A 13,947-nucleotide genomic window follows, 5' to 3' on the forward strand; every position below is an offset into this window, starting at 1 on the left:
AATGGAAAATAAAATCTTTATTTTTGAATTGTCTTTGGCTCTTTAAAATATTTTAATATTAATGTATCCTTGAGTAATTTTGTAAATTATTTGATATATTATCTCTAAAATTTTTGGACTTCATTTTAGAAATATGAATGTCAAATGCAATACAATGACTATTATTTATTATTTTGTATGATAATAAATTGCAATATCATGTTAGAAAAAGGATTATATGAAACTATGATTTCAGACCATTATTTCTCTATTATTTTAATAATAAAGAGGTCCTATAAAACATATTTTATAAATATTTAATTAATAGTAAATTATTAGGTAAATTACCCCATTAGTCACTCTAAATAGGGTTGTTGGCATTTTGGTCACTTTTAAATTTTCTTTTGTTAATTTGGTCATCCAAAAAAAACGTGGATCAAGTTAGTCACTCCACCGTCAAATAGAAATGGAATGTTGAGTGTGTATTTCCACCTTACTTACTCTAAAATTAGGATCAACTGCTTGTTAGCCACTCTAAATAGAGGTGGTTCCTATTTTGGTCACCTCAAAATAATTCATAAAAATGCAGTGTTAGTCTTTTCATTACCAATTAACGGTGAGTGATCGATTTAATCAATTCTTTTTAAGTGACAAAATTAAAAGAGCTTACTAAATTTTAGTCAAAAGTAAAAAAAAAAAGTGCCACATGTCATAATTCAATTGGATAATATACCACATCAACAATTCGTTGATGGATTAATAAAATTTTTAACAATAGTAACTAATTTAAACAATTATCTTAATTACAGTAATTAAATTGAGAAAAAAATTTAGAGTGACTAAATTAAGAAAAACCCTTTTTTAAAGTCTTCTTAAGTATAATTTACCCTATAAAATATTTTTACTATTTAATAGTATAAATAATATGAAATTAGATCGGTCAGTCATACAATACTTAGAAAGAGTTTGATCCTATAAGGGTTTGCTTCACGGTTGAAAGAGCAAATTTCTTCGACTAGACTTTCAATTGTTTAAAACTACTTGCAGTCGCTAATCCGGTATTTATTTCTCAACAATTTTAATTTTAATTTCAAGTTTTAATTTTGCAATTGTGTATTTGATTTTCATGTCTACTACCAGTACTCTCTAATTTTTTTTTTTGTAATTAGTAATATTTTCTACTTATATTTATAATCAGGTATGAATAATCAGGGCTGTAAAAGAATGGCATTAGAAGATAAGATTAGTGCATTGCCAGATGATATCCTGTTAACCATTTTATCACTCTTGACATTGAAACAAGCAGTTGCCACCAGCATCCTCTCTCAAAGATGGCGATATTTATGGACATCGCTCCACACGCTCAACTTTAGATATGAAGAAATCTTGCATCGCAATGACGGTGACACAGATAATGAATGGGGCTGTAAAATATATGGAGCTAATTACATGGAAAGATTCAAGCAAGTGGTTAACCAAGTACTTAGATCTCACAAAGCTCTAAAACTGCATGAGTTTGGCATTCATTATCCATTAGATGCAAGCTGTGGTGATCTTATTGATATTTGGGTTGCTTTTGCAATTGCATTTAAGGTTTCCAAGCTTGAATTGAACTTTTCGACCAATCAAGTCCCAATTTGGGTATGTTCATTCAAGAATTACTCCTTCCCGCTTGATCTCTTCGATAAAACGAAGACGATTGAGCCTTATTTGGTACAATTGGATCGTGTTTTCTCCGTTTGTGCACCGCCTTTGAATGTTGATAATGGTTTCGAGTGTCTTAGAGAGCTCTTCTTGAAATCTGTAGATCTTACGGACGAACAGTTTGAAACCATTTTATCAAGCTGCACATTTCTTGAGTGCCTACATGTGCTTTACAGTAGCAGGCTAGTGAATGTGAAGCATGCTGTTCCTCACATGAAGTTGAAATCCTTGGAGATGTATAGATGTTTTCAGTTGAAGAAATTGGAAATATTTGCTCCAAATCTAGTTTCATTCAAGTATTTAGGGCCTAAGATAAACATTAGTGTAAAGGATGCTAAACAGCTTGTTCATGCATGCATGCGTTCCAATTGGGAAACTTGGGAGTTTTCTAGACCAAATCCTTTGAATTTGCCCAATATGCGAAGGGGAGATTTTGTTTTTGGCCAATTTGCTGCATACCTTCCTCAAATAGAGCATTTGGTGATGGATGCTAGTTCTTTTGGGGTAAGTGGAAAAATGTCTAAATTAAGTTCTTTTGGGTCATGCCATGTAAGTATTGGGCAAATAAATTGACAAAATTGATTGAAAATATATGTTTTGAAACTGATCAAATTACAGAAGAGGGACTTACTCTGTCAAATATGTATAATACAAGGACCTATAGGATTTGACATTTTTATTTTGTCAGGAAGTCTTCTTTTTTTTTTCCCTCTTATAACTTTTTTGGTTTTTTACAGGGAAAAAAAGTATTAGACAATGGCCCTTTGCTCTACAATCTAAGGCATCTATCATTGTCAAGTTTGAATTATGCCCATGGTCCCTTCGGGATGTTAGATTGCTATGAAATGCTTGCATCCTTTGTTAAGGTATCACCATTCTTGCATCGCCTAGAGTTACATGTAAGTACTCTTATTTCTTTGAACTTAATCTGTTGGAGCTCATACACGAAATGTATTTGTATCTTATATTTATTTTTTAAAATCTATGCGACAGTTTGAACTATATCCTCTACAAGATCCAAAACTGAGAAGAATCGCTGTATCTCCACACAACTATTTGAAGGAGGTTTTGGTATCTGGTTTTTATGGCAATAAGCTGGTTGTGGACTTGATCATGGTTGTTTTCGACTTTGCCATTGAACTCGAAAAGATTGAGATTTCAACAGCTTATTTAGGTGACCCTTCCAAGTGCACTATCTCGTTAAAACCAGATGATGATTTTCTTGTTAGAAAAAGCATTGAGCGGCTGCATGAAAGAATGCCTGCAAAAGCTCAATTGTACATTCTTGATGGTCTTTGATTATTTTATTTTAACCTTTTACAATGCATATTTGAGGTTCAAAGATAAAGTGAGGAATTTGCATAAAGGAAATGGGTTCATGGTTATGAAGTATAACTTGGTTGTCGATAGAGCTGGAAATACCCAACAAATATACAAATATGATGGCTTTAAATCTTTGCTATTCTAGGAATGTAGAAATTGGATATAGTTCTTTAGTGATTTATTAGTTAATGGAATTTTTTTTATATTTGAAATGTATTTCACGCTTGAAATATTTTAATATTTTAATTTTGAGTAAATTTGTGTTTAATATTAGTAAATATTCATATTTATCTTTTGATAATATATAATATTATAGTAAATTGTTGACATGATGATGAATGGTTAGAACATTTTGAAGCTCTTCAACAGCAGGGACAAAAAAGATCAGTATCGGATCATATTTCGATTTTGTTAACTAACAGAGCAGTAGATTGGAGTCGGAAACCTTTTAAGTTTATAAAAGTGTGGCTTAGCAAGAAGGAGTGTCCGAGTTTAATTAGAAAAGAATGGAATGAAATGGACAGCAAGAATGGTAGAATATCGAGAAAATTGAGTAAGTTAAAAGGAGCCCTTAGGAAATGGAATGGTGATGCAAGAAATGAATTGGAAAAAAGAATAAATGAGATTGAAGAGAGGATTAAGATTCTGGATGATGAAAGCGATAATCGAGAGTTAACTGAATTGGAAATGGAGGAGATGAGAAGTTTGAATCTAGAACTTGGGGAAACAATTAAATTTAAGGAATCGGTTTGGAGGCAAAAATTAAGAATGACATGGTTGAAAGACGAAGACTCTAACACGGCATTTTTTCATAAGGCGGTAAAGATTAAAGCGAAGAGGAAAATTGTGCATGGGATGAAAATTGGAAATTCTTGGTACAGTGAACCTAAGGAGCTGAAAGAGAAGATGTTCAATTTTTTTAGAGACCACTTTAGCTGCCCTTCGAAGAAATGGAAAATGGATATGGTATTGAAATTCAATAGGCTAAAAGAAGCAGAAGCTTTGAAACTTGAGGTGCCTTTTTCTTATGGAGGAAATCAAGGAAGCGGTGTGGAGCTGTGATGAGAACAAAGCTCAGAGTCCAGATTTGTTTAATCTATGCTTTTTTAGAAATGTTGGGAGGTTGTACAAAAGGATTTGTTAGAAATGATGGCGGAATTTTATAAAATTGAAGAGTTAGAGAGAAGCATTAATTCGTCTTTCATAGCACTCATATCCAAGAATGAAAATCCGAATGACATTTTCGAATTTAGACCAATCTGTTTGGTGAGTTCATTGTACAAAATAGTGGCAAAGGTTATATTGAGAAGATTGTGAATTTATTGGGGCCGTGGTAAGTGATGCACAATGTGCATTTATTCGAGAAAGACAAATATTCGATGGAATAAGAAGGTAGGTGCGGGGGGATATATGATTTTTAAGCTAGATTTCTCCAAAGCTTACGATTGTGTGAGCTGGGATTTTTTGGAACTTGTATTGTTGAAGATGGGTTTTGGAAAGAGGTGGACTGGTTGGATGTTGGATTGTGTGTACGGTCATAAATGAGTTTAGAATCTACAGAGGTCTCAGACCAGGGGACCCATTATCACCATTCTTCTTTATTCTAGTGATGGAAGTACTGCACTTGATGATGGATAAAGCTGAGGAGATGGGGATCATTGAGGGGATAAAAGATGTTATACCTGGTCAATCAGTCACACATTTACAATTCACAGATGATACTATTTTATTTTTGAGGGCGGATTAGGAAGTGGTGAGGAATACTAAGTATATTCTCTGCTGCTTTGAAATTTTCTCTAGGTTAAGTATTGTTGGAGCTGAGAGCAACTAACAAGAAGTTTCAGCCAATTGCTTGAGCAGCAAGTGTCGTGGCTTGAAGCTGAAACAAACAGAAAACTAAAGAGAATAAAGCAAGAAGAATGAAGAGAGTTTTTTTGAATGAAAACTTGATTAAATTCATTCATCAAAAAAAAATGGCTTAATGCCAATACATAAATCAAGCTTCTAGCTTGTCAAGACAGTAGGTTAACCAAAACTATACCTACTACCACTTAGTTTCCTAGTAAATTGGAATGATAGCTTGTGCAAATGAATAAAGCTGGTAAATAGCTCAATCACCATCAAGTTTACATCAAATATCATCTTGTCATAGTTCAAAATGAACTAGGTTACATTACATAAACAAAAAGATTCAAAATGGAACTAAACATCCTTGCTTTCTCGTGCAAACTACTGCTTCTGCATGGTGGTCTTCAATGCTGCATGCTAACCACCTTTCAACACTCCTCCTTGGTTAGCATGTTGCTAACTCCCATCTTCATTCTTAAGCTTTGAAACCTTGAAACATTAAGAGGTTTTGTTAAAATATCAGCTAATTGTTCATCAGAACTGCAATGAACCAGTTTCACTTCATGAGCTTGTTGCATTTCTCGAACTGCATGAAGCTTAATGTTAAAATGTTTTGTCCTCCCATGAAAAACAGGGTTCTTTGCAATTGCAACAGCTGATTGATTGTCACACATTATCTCTGTTGCTTCCTCTTGTTCAAGGTTGAGATCGACAAGAATTTTTCTAAGCCAAATGGCTTGATTGACTGCTGCAGCAGCTGCTACATATTCTGCTTCTGCGGTAGATTGAGCCACCAGTGCTTGCTTCTTTGAACTCCAACAAAATACTGCTGAGCCAAGATTGAAAAAATAGCCTAAAGTGCTTTTCATATCGTCCACTGAGCCTGCCCAATCACTGTCACTGTAACCAATCAAATTTGAATGCTTGGCCTTGGTATACAACATTCCATAGCTCAGGGTTCCCTTAATGTACCTGAGAATTCTCTTGCCTGCTTTAAAATGACTTTCATTGCAGCAATGCATGAATCTCGAGAGTAAGCTCACAGCATACATTATGTCTGGTCTAGTGGCAGTAAGATATAACAAACAACCAATCAGACTTCTGTAAGTTGTTTCACACACTGGTTCAAAAAACTCTTGACTCGATAGCTTTCCTCCAACAGCTATTGGTGTGTTGGTAGGCTTGCAATTCTCCATTGAGAATTTTCTGAGAATCTTCATAGCAAAAGTCTTCTGACTTAGCCAAATTCCTTTCTCAGCTTGCGTTACTTCCATGCCTAAGAAGTAGGACATCAACCCAAGATCTGACATCTCAAAATGCTGTTGCATTTTGGCTTTAAAACTGACCAGCATATCTTGATCTCCTCCTGTCACCAATAGGTCATCGACATATAATGAGACAATGAGCTGAGTTTCTGCCTTGGTCTTTTTGACATACAGAGTTGGCTCGCTAATACTCCTCTCAAATCCCAAACTGATCAAATAGCTGTCAATCTTGCTATACCAGGCTCTTGGAGCCTGTTTCAAGCCATACAAGGCTTTGTTCAGCTTATATACCATATCCTCTCTACCAGACACTTCAAAACCTTGAGGTTGTTCCACATAAATCTCTTCTTCAAGGGATCCATTTAGAAATGCTGACTTTACATCAAGCTGATGTATCTTCCACTCCCTTTGTGCTGCTAATGCCACTACCAATCTGATGGTGTCAAGCCTGGCCACTGGTGCAAAAGTTTCCAGGTAGTCTAATCCATACCTTTGACTAAAGCCTTTGACAACTAACCTTGCCTTTAACTTGTTTAAGCTTCCATCAGCATTCTGCTTGACTCGATAAACCCATTTAACTCCAATGATTTTCCTGTTTGCTGGCCTTTCAACTAGACTCCAAGTTTGATTCTTTTCTATCATACTGATCTCTTCTATCATTGCTTGCTTCCAGCCTTGTTGACTTTCTGCCTCTTCAAAACAACTTGGTTCTACCATGGCCACTTGAGCTCTTTCATAAACATCAGCCAATGATCGAGTTCCTCTGATTGGTTCATCATCCACATCCATTTCAAATGTGTCTTGATTAGTTCCAACTTGATCAGATGCAAGTTCTTCAGTTACAGCCTCTGGTTCATTTTTATCCCAGTTCCAGCATGCCTTCTCATTAAACACAACATCTCTACTCACAAGGATCTTATTTGTAGAAGGTTCCAGCATTCTATATCCCTTTTTAACTGCACTGTAGCCTATCAGAATCCCTGCTTGAGTTCTTTTATCCAGCTTTCCTCTTTTCACAGCTGGAACTTGTGCATAACATATGCAACCAAAAGTTCTGAGATGAGCCAGTGATGGTTTGAACCCAAACCAGGCTTCAAATGGAGTTTTCTGAGCTAAGGCTTTAGTTGGAAGTCTATTTTGAAGATAGACTGCAGTGTTTACTGCTTCAGCCCACAGGGTTTTAGGAAGATTTTTCTCAAACAGGAGGCACCTTGCCATATTCATCAAACTTCTGTTTTTTCTTTCACTGACCCCATTTTGTTGAGGTGTATACACATTGGTCAATTGGTGTTTAATGCCTGCATTCTCACAATAGAGTTGAAACTGAGCTGAGGTATACTCAGTTCCATTATCTGACCTTAGTATCTTAAGTTTGTGGCCAATTTCAGTTTCAACAGCAGCTTTGAACTTCAAAAACACATTAGCAACTTCTGATTTTTGTTTCATAAAATAAATCCAACAATATCTTGTATGATCATCTATGAAAAGAATAAAGTACCTGTTCCCATTGAGAGATTCGGTCTTCATTGGTCCACACACATCAGTGTGTATAAGCTGCAGCTTCTCTGATGCTCTCCATGCTGTGTTTGCAAGAAATGGCAATCTTGCTTGTTTTCCTTGCTGGCACACTTCACAAATTTCATCATTCTTCACTGTTTTGATGAAGTTTTCAGCTAATTCTTCATTAATCATCTGAGCCATTGATTTGAAGTTAACATGTCCAAGCCTTTGGTGCCATAGCTTGGAGTCATCAATGGAGGCAATACAGGCTGAATGTGAGTCATCTGGCCATTCCACTTCAAAGCACTTGTCAGTCATAGTGACTGTCATGAAATTTGATCCATTTGGATAAAAAATTTGGCATTCTTTCTGCTTAAACACAACTGAGTATCCTTTCTCTAGAAGTTGAGCTATGCTGAGAAGATTTCTGTCAATCTCAGGTACTAATAGCACATTCGAGATGACTTTGATACCTGTAGGAGTGTATATCTACACATCCCCTTTTCCTTCAGCCTTTATAAACTGACCATTTCCAATTTTTACTTTGGTTTTACAGGTTCTGTCCAAAGTTTTGAAAATGGTTGCATCTGGTGACATGTGGTTTGTGCATCCACTGTCCAGCAACCAACCTTTTGAGCATTTCTTCTCAGCAGCTAAGCAAGAAACAGCAAAGACCTGCTCTTCTTGATCACTGCTGTCTTCAGCTACTTGAGCTTCAACCTTTGGTTGTTGATATTGACTCTGCCTTGGCTTGGTTGTATTTTTGCAAACCCTTTCAACATGGCCCTTCTTCTTGCAGTGTTGGCATACTGCATCTGGTCTGAACCAGCATCTGTTTTCTGAATGACCTGGCCTCTTGCAATGTCTGCAGGGCTGGTCATTGCTCCTTGCAGCATCATTCTTTGGCTTGTCTCTCCAGTCCTTCTTGCCTTTGTAGGCCATATTTGTTCTTGCCTGAAAGGCACCTTCTTGGTGCTCCTCCAGTCTGCTTGCTCTCCTCTGCTCTTGAGCATATAGAGCATTGATCAACTCTGTCAGGGAGATGGTGGACAGGTCCCTTGAGTCTTCGAGAGATGAGATTTTTGCCTCATACCTCTCAGGCAGAGTTGCTATAACCTTCTCCACTATCCTAGCTTCATTGAACTGCTCTCCAAGGAGCCTTATGCTGTTTACAACAGCCATAATTCTGTCTGAATACTGCTTGACTGTTTCTTCTTCTTTCATCTTGAGATTTTCAAAGTCCCTTCTCAAGTTGAGAAGCTGTTGTTGCCTTGTTCTTTCAGTCCCTTGAAACTCTTCTTTCAGCTTGTCCCAAGCCTCCTTTGGTGTTTCACAAGCCATGATTCTTGTGAAAATCACATCTGAAACACAGTTTTGTATGCATGACATGGCCTTGTGTCTTTTTGTTCTTTCATCAGCATGTTGCCTCATTTGAGCAACTGTTGGATTTGCTCTGAGAGGTGCTGGCTCTGCATCTGAAATGACTACCTCCCATAGGTCGAATGCCTGCAGGTAAGTCTTCATTTTGACAACCCAAATATGGAATCCTTCTCCATTGAAGACAGGTGGTGCAGCTGGTGAAAATCCTGAAGAAGCCATCGGGTTCCTTAGTTTGAAACAACAGGTCCTCTAAGACAAAGGCTCTGATACCAATTGTTGGTGCAAGAGGCAGCAACAAAAGAGAGAACAAGAGCACAGAACATGAAGCAAGGTGCAAGAAGCATTTTTACTTGCTCACAAATGTGCAGCAAGGGAGCTAATGGCTGATAGCTCATTCAGCTCATTCATTCAACTAGAAAAAACATACATTTATAGTCAAATACATCACCAAATAGTCAACTAACCCCACTAATCAGCATTGGGACTATTAAAACATTGCTTGTACACATAAACAAGCCACCTAAACTAGTCATTCAACACCTAATGCATCAAGTTGTCATCAACTTGTCCATTTTAAACTAGATTAATTAGAATGAAACTAAAGAGAAACCTTGCTGTTACAGCAAGCATATGTGCTGCAGCATGTCATCAAGCTGCATGCACTTCAACCACAAAATGTAACAGCAGCATGGTTGGCCAATTTCCAATACTCCTCCTTGGACTCCATGCTGCAAATACCAGTCATTCATCAAGTTTTTTTGAACTTGGCAGCTCTTAGATGCTTTGATTCAAGCTGACCAATTCATTTTCTTCTTGCACAAACAGTTCGTGAGTATAGTTGCTTGCCTTCATTCTGCCATTTTGGCTTGCAATTCGACAGGCTCACACTTTGCTTACTGTCTTCAAGAGGCTTGCAACTATACAACACGCATTGAGCTTCCACATGTTGCTGAGCTCACACCTTTGACAGACTCACATCTTTGCATATTGTCTTCAACAGGTGTCTTCATCAGGCTCGCACTTTGCTAAGCTTGCAGCTTTGACATCTTGCTAAGCTTGCATATTTGGAAAGCTCACACCTTTCCTTTAAACTCCTCCTTCAGCTTATTCAAGCTAGTTTGGGGATCTTCTAAGTTTGAGCCGATATTATCTTCTCTACAAGCAGTCCTTAATGACTTGCTTGTGCTTTGACAGCTTCTTTCTTTTCAACAAGCAGGGGAAGCAAAATCAATGGTCCCGTAAGACATAGGCTCTGATACCAATTGTTGGAGCTGAGAGCAACTAACAAGAAGTTTCAGCCAATTGCTTGAGCAGCAAGTGTCGTGGCTTGAAGCTGAAACAAACAGAAAACTAAAGAGAATAAAGCAAGAAGAATGAAGAGATTTTTTTTGAATGAAAACTTGATTAAATTCATTCATCAAAAAAATGGCTTAATGCCAATACATAAATCAAGCTTCTAGCTTGTCAAGACAGTAGGTTAACCAAAACTATACCTACTACCACTTAGTTTCCTAGTAAATTGGAATGATAGCTTGTGCAAATGAATAAAGCTGGTAAACAGCTCAATCACCATCTAGTTTACATCAAATATCATCTTGTCATGGTTCAAAATGAACTAGGTTACATTACATAAACAAAAAGATTCAAAATGGAACTAAACATCCTTGCTTTCTCGTGCAAACTGCTGCTTCTGCATGGTGGTCTTCAATGCTGCATGCTAACCACCTTTCAACAAGTATTAACTTATGTAAGTCATGCATTGTGAGGTTTGGCATCGAAGAGGAGTTTATGTATAGAATGGCTGTTGTTTTGTAAGTGTAAGATACGGGAATTGTCATTCAATTACTTGGGAATTCCTTTAGGAGCTGATCCAAGGAATATTTCTTCTTGGAATGGAATCGTGGAAAGAGTTGAGAGGAAACTATTGGGATGGAAGTGCCATTCACTCTCTTGGGCAGGGAGAATTGTGCTCATCAACGCAGTGTTATCCTCTTTGCCTATCTACTTCATGTCAATTTTTCAAGCGCCTGTAGCTGTGATTAATAAAATTGACAAAATTAGAAGGAATTTTTTGAGGGGAAGTGTTGGTGGACGAAGGAAAATGGTGAAGGTAAAGTGGAAATAGATTTGTTTGCCAAAGGATAAAGGGGGTGTGGGAGTGGTGGATATCAGGGTAAAAACCAAGACCCTCATGGCCAAATAGAGTTAGAGATTAGCGGTAGAAAGAGAAGCTTTGTGGAGAAAAATTATAGTTGCGAAGTACAGATCCCTTGCGCAACAATGGTGAATTAGAACGAGCAACACAAAAGATATGTAGGTGGTTTGGAAGGGTATCATGGAGAATGCTAAAGACTTAAAAGTGGCTAAATGGATGGGGAAAGAATCTTTTCGTTGGTTGATTGGGAATGGTAATACGATAATGTTCTAGGAGGATATTTGGTGTGGAGAACGGCCTCTGAGAGTGGAATTTCCAAGGCTGTTTCGTTTAGTCAATAATAAGAAAAGGTTGGTGAAAGACTTTCGAACTCAAACAGGTTTAACAACGTTAATTGAGTTGATTTTCTTTATTCGACCATTATTGGATAGGGAATTGGATATCCTCAATCGTTTAAGGGAAGTAGTTAGTAGTAAGGTTTTGGTGCCAGAAGAGGAGGATCAATTAATATAGACACATGATAATAAGTGGGTGTTCTCAGTGAAGAAATTAACATAATTATTGATCAAAGAAGGAGTACATGACATTAGTTCGCCTTTGATAAGATTTGGAAGTTAAAGGTGCCTCCTAGAGTGAGAAGCTTCCTTTGGATGATTTCTGTCGTAACCATTTTTTTGAAAAACAAGAATCGACTTAGATTTTGAAAATGAAAACGAATAGAGGAGTCGCCACCAATCCTTTTTGATGAGGTGTGATTGGGTCACCTCAAATTAATCATTTTAATAAAAGTTAAGATTTACTAAAGCGATAATTTTTTGGTCTACAAAAACCAGAAAATAAGTTCGGGAGTCGGTTACGCACGAGGAAGAATTAGCACCCTCGATATGCCCAAAAATTGGTACCTAGTTGATTAATTAGTGTCTTAGTGTCGAAGATTAAAAACTCGAAAAACTTTGAAATACGATCCTTCTTTTTGTAAAAACATTCGAACGTTAAAGACCTTCTCGTCTCGAAGCAACAAAATGTCATATCCAGTGAGTTAGGACACAACATCTCGAACTTTTGAGAATGAGCTTGTCTTTTACCTAAAAAATTCGTGTATTTCAAAAGGATATTCGGTTAGTTAAAGTGAACGAGGAAAATCGAAACCCAGTAAGTTAGGGCACGTTTCCTCGAATTTCCAAACACCGAATATTGCCTTTACTGGCAAAAATCTTATTTCGAGGTAACAAAATGTCATACCCAGTAAGTTAGGGCACAACACCTCGTATTTCCGAAATAAGCATTCTTCAAAACTCGTATTGCGATTTAAAAGAATATTCTGTTATTTAAGTTGAATGAGAAAAATCGAAACCCAGTAAGTTAGGGCACGATTGTCTCGAATTACCAAATACGGAATATTACTTTTATGAAAGAATTATTTTAAGGCATCGAGTGAAAAATATAATGTGATGTATAGTAAAATATAAAAACAAATTATGGTATTAATAATAATGTATAACAATAAGTGTGACAGTGTTAATAACAATAATATGAGCAATAAAAAGATGACATAAAAGCAAGGCTAGTAACATAAAACAAGTGCATAAGGGAAATGAAATAAACGATCACATAAGTAAATAAAAGAAATATAAAACATGACAGCACAAAAATGACAATAATGATGAAAACGATAATAATAATAATGTTTATAATGATAATGGTGGTGGTAAAACAATAATATAAATAATAAAAGTAAATAAGAATATTTATATTTATATTAATAATAATGATAATAGTAATAGAAAATAATAAAGAAATGATGATAGTGATAGTAATAAAAGTGAAAATAATAGTAATAATAATGAAAAATACAAATAGTAATAACAATAATACAGATAATAAATAACCTAAAGTTTAAAATTATTCAAAAAGATATAAATAAAATAAATGATGAAATATTAATAATAAGGGTAACAACATATAAATAAAATAAGTGTGCTAAAATATATGTATTAAATTAGTTAATATAAAAATAATAACGTATAAATAAATACAAAAAAAAGGAAAATATAATAACAATAATAGTAAAGATACAATAGTAATAATAATAAGAGGTATAATAATATAATGATTTAATGGTAATAGTAACAATAGAATAATAATAGTAATGATAGTAATAAAAAATAAAATAAAAAATAATAGTAATGTTAATACATTAAGAATAATAATATGTTAATAATAATAAATTAATGAACTAATAACAAAACAGTAAGTAAATAAACACCAAAAACAAAATATAATAATAGTAATATTAACAAAACAATGATAATAATAATAAGAGATAACAATAATATATTACCTTAATTAATTTAATTACAATATTGAAAATAACATAAAAATGCTAAATTGCAATTAGAGTAAAAGTTAGGGGGCTAATTTGAAAATAAACAAAAAAGAACGAGACCGATTTGAAAGCACGAATAACATGCAGAGTCCAAAAGTGAAATAACTCCCGCCCTTATAAACGACGTCGTTTGAATGGGAGCCAAAATGAAACCAAAATAAATTTTAAGGTAAAATTGAAATAAAAAAAAACTTAATTGTGAGATCAGGAAAAAGCGGAGGGGCCAAAAGCGCAAATAAGCCCTCCGCTTAAAAAACACGTGGATCTTTTTGTAGAGCGGGTCGGGTCCTCGGGTCGGGGCCTAAACGGCGTTGTTTTTGGGTCTGGGCCTCGGCACGAAAACGGTGCCGTTTTGGTAGGCTATAAAAGCCTAAAAATTTCCAAATAAAAAACACTTCCACCAGGTT

At 35.6% G+C, this 13,947-nt stretch overlaps 1 protein-coding gene across 1 annotated transcript; it reads left to right on the forward strand.

Annotated features, from left to right (window-relative positions):
• Positions 1 to 943: 943 nt before the first annotated feature.
• On the forward strand, positions 944 to 3,202 carry LOC107955455 (F-box/FBD/LRR-repeat protein At1g13570). Its single transcript, XM_016891250.2, has 4 exons — positions 944 to 1,037; positions 1,178 to 2,187; positions 2,421 to 2,582; positions 2,677 to 3,202. The coding sequence occupies exons 2-4, from the start codon at positions 1,180 to 1,182 to the stop codon at positions 2,980 to 2,982; spliced, it is 1,476 nt and encodes a 491-aa protein (XP_016746739.2). The 5' UTR covers positions 944 to 1,037; positions 1,178 to 1,179; the 3' UTR covers positions 2,983 to 3,202.
• Positions 3,203 to 13,947: the final 10,745 nt, after the last annotated feature.

The sequence above is a fragment of the Gossypium hirsutum genome, chromosome A11, assembly GCF_007990345.1.
Source record: "Gossypium hirsutum isolate 1008001.06 chromosome A11, Gossypium_hirsutum_v2.1, whole genome shotgun sequence".
In the NCBI taxonomy this organism is placed as follows: domain Eukaryota; kingdom Viridiplantae; phylum Streptophyta; class Magnoliopsida; order Malvales; family Malvaceae; genus Gossypium; species Gossypium hirsutum.

What these genes read in the sequence shown, in the direction of transcription:
- LOC107955455 (XM_016891250.2), top strand. Translation starts at nt 1,180, where the DNA reads ATGAATAATCAGGGCTGTAAAAGAATGGCATTAGAAGATAAGATTAGT. An exon ending in TGGATGCTAGTTCTTTTGGG is followed by an intron (nt 2,188 to 2,420) that starts GTAAGTGGAAAA and finishes GGTTTTTTACAG; the next exon opens with GGAAAAAAAGTATTAGACAA. An exon ending in TGCATCGCCTAGAGTTACAT is followed by an intron (nt 2,583 to 2,676) that starts GTAAGTACTCTT and finishes TCTATGCGACAG; the next exon opens with TTTGAACTATATCCTCTACA.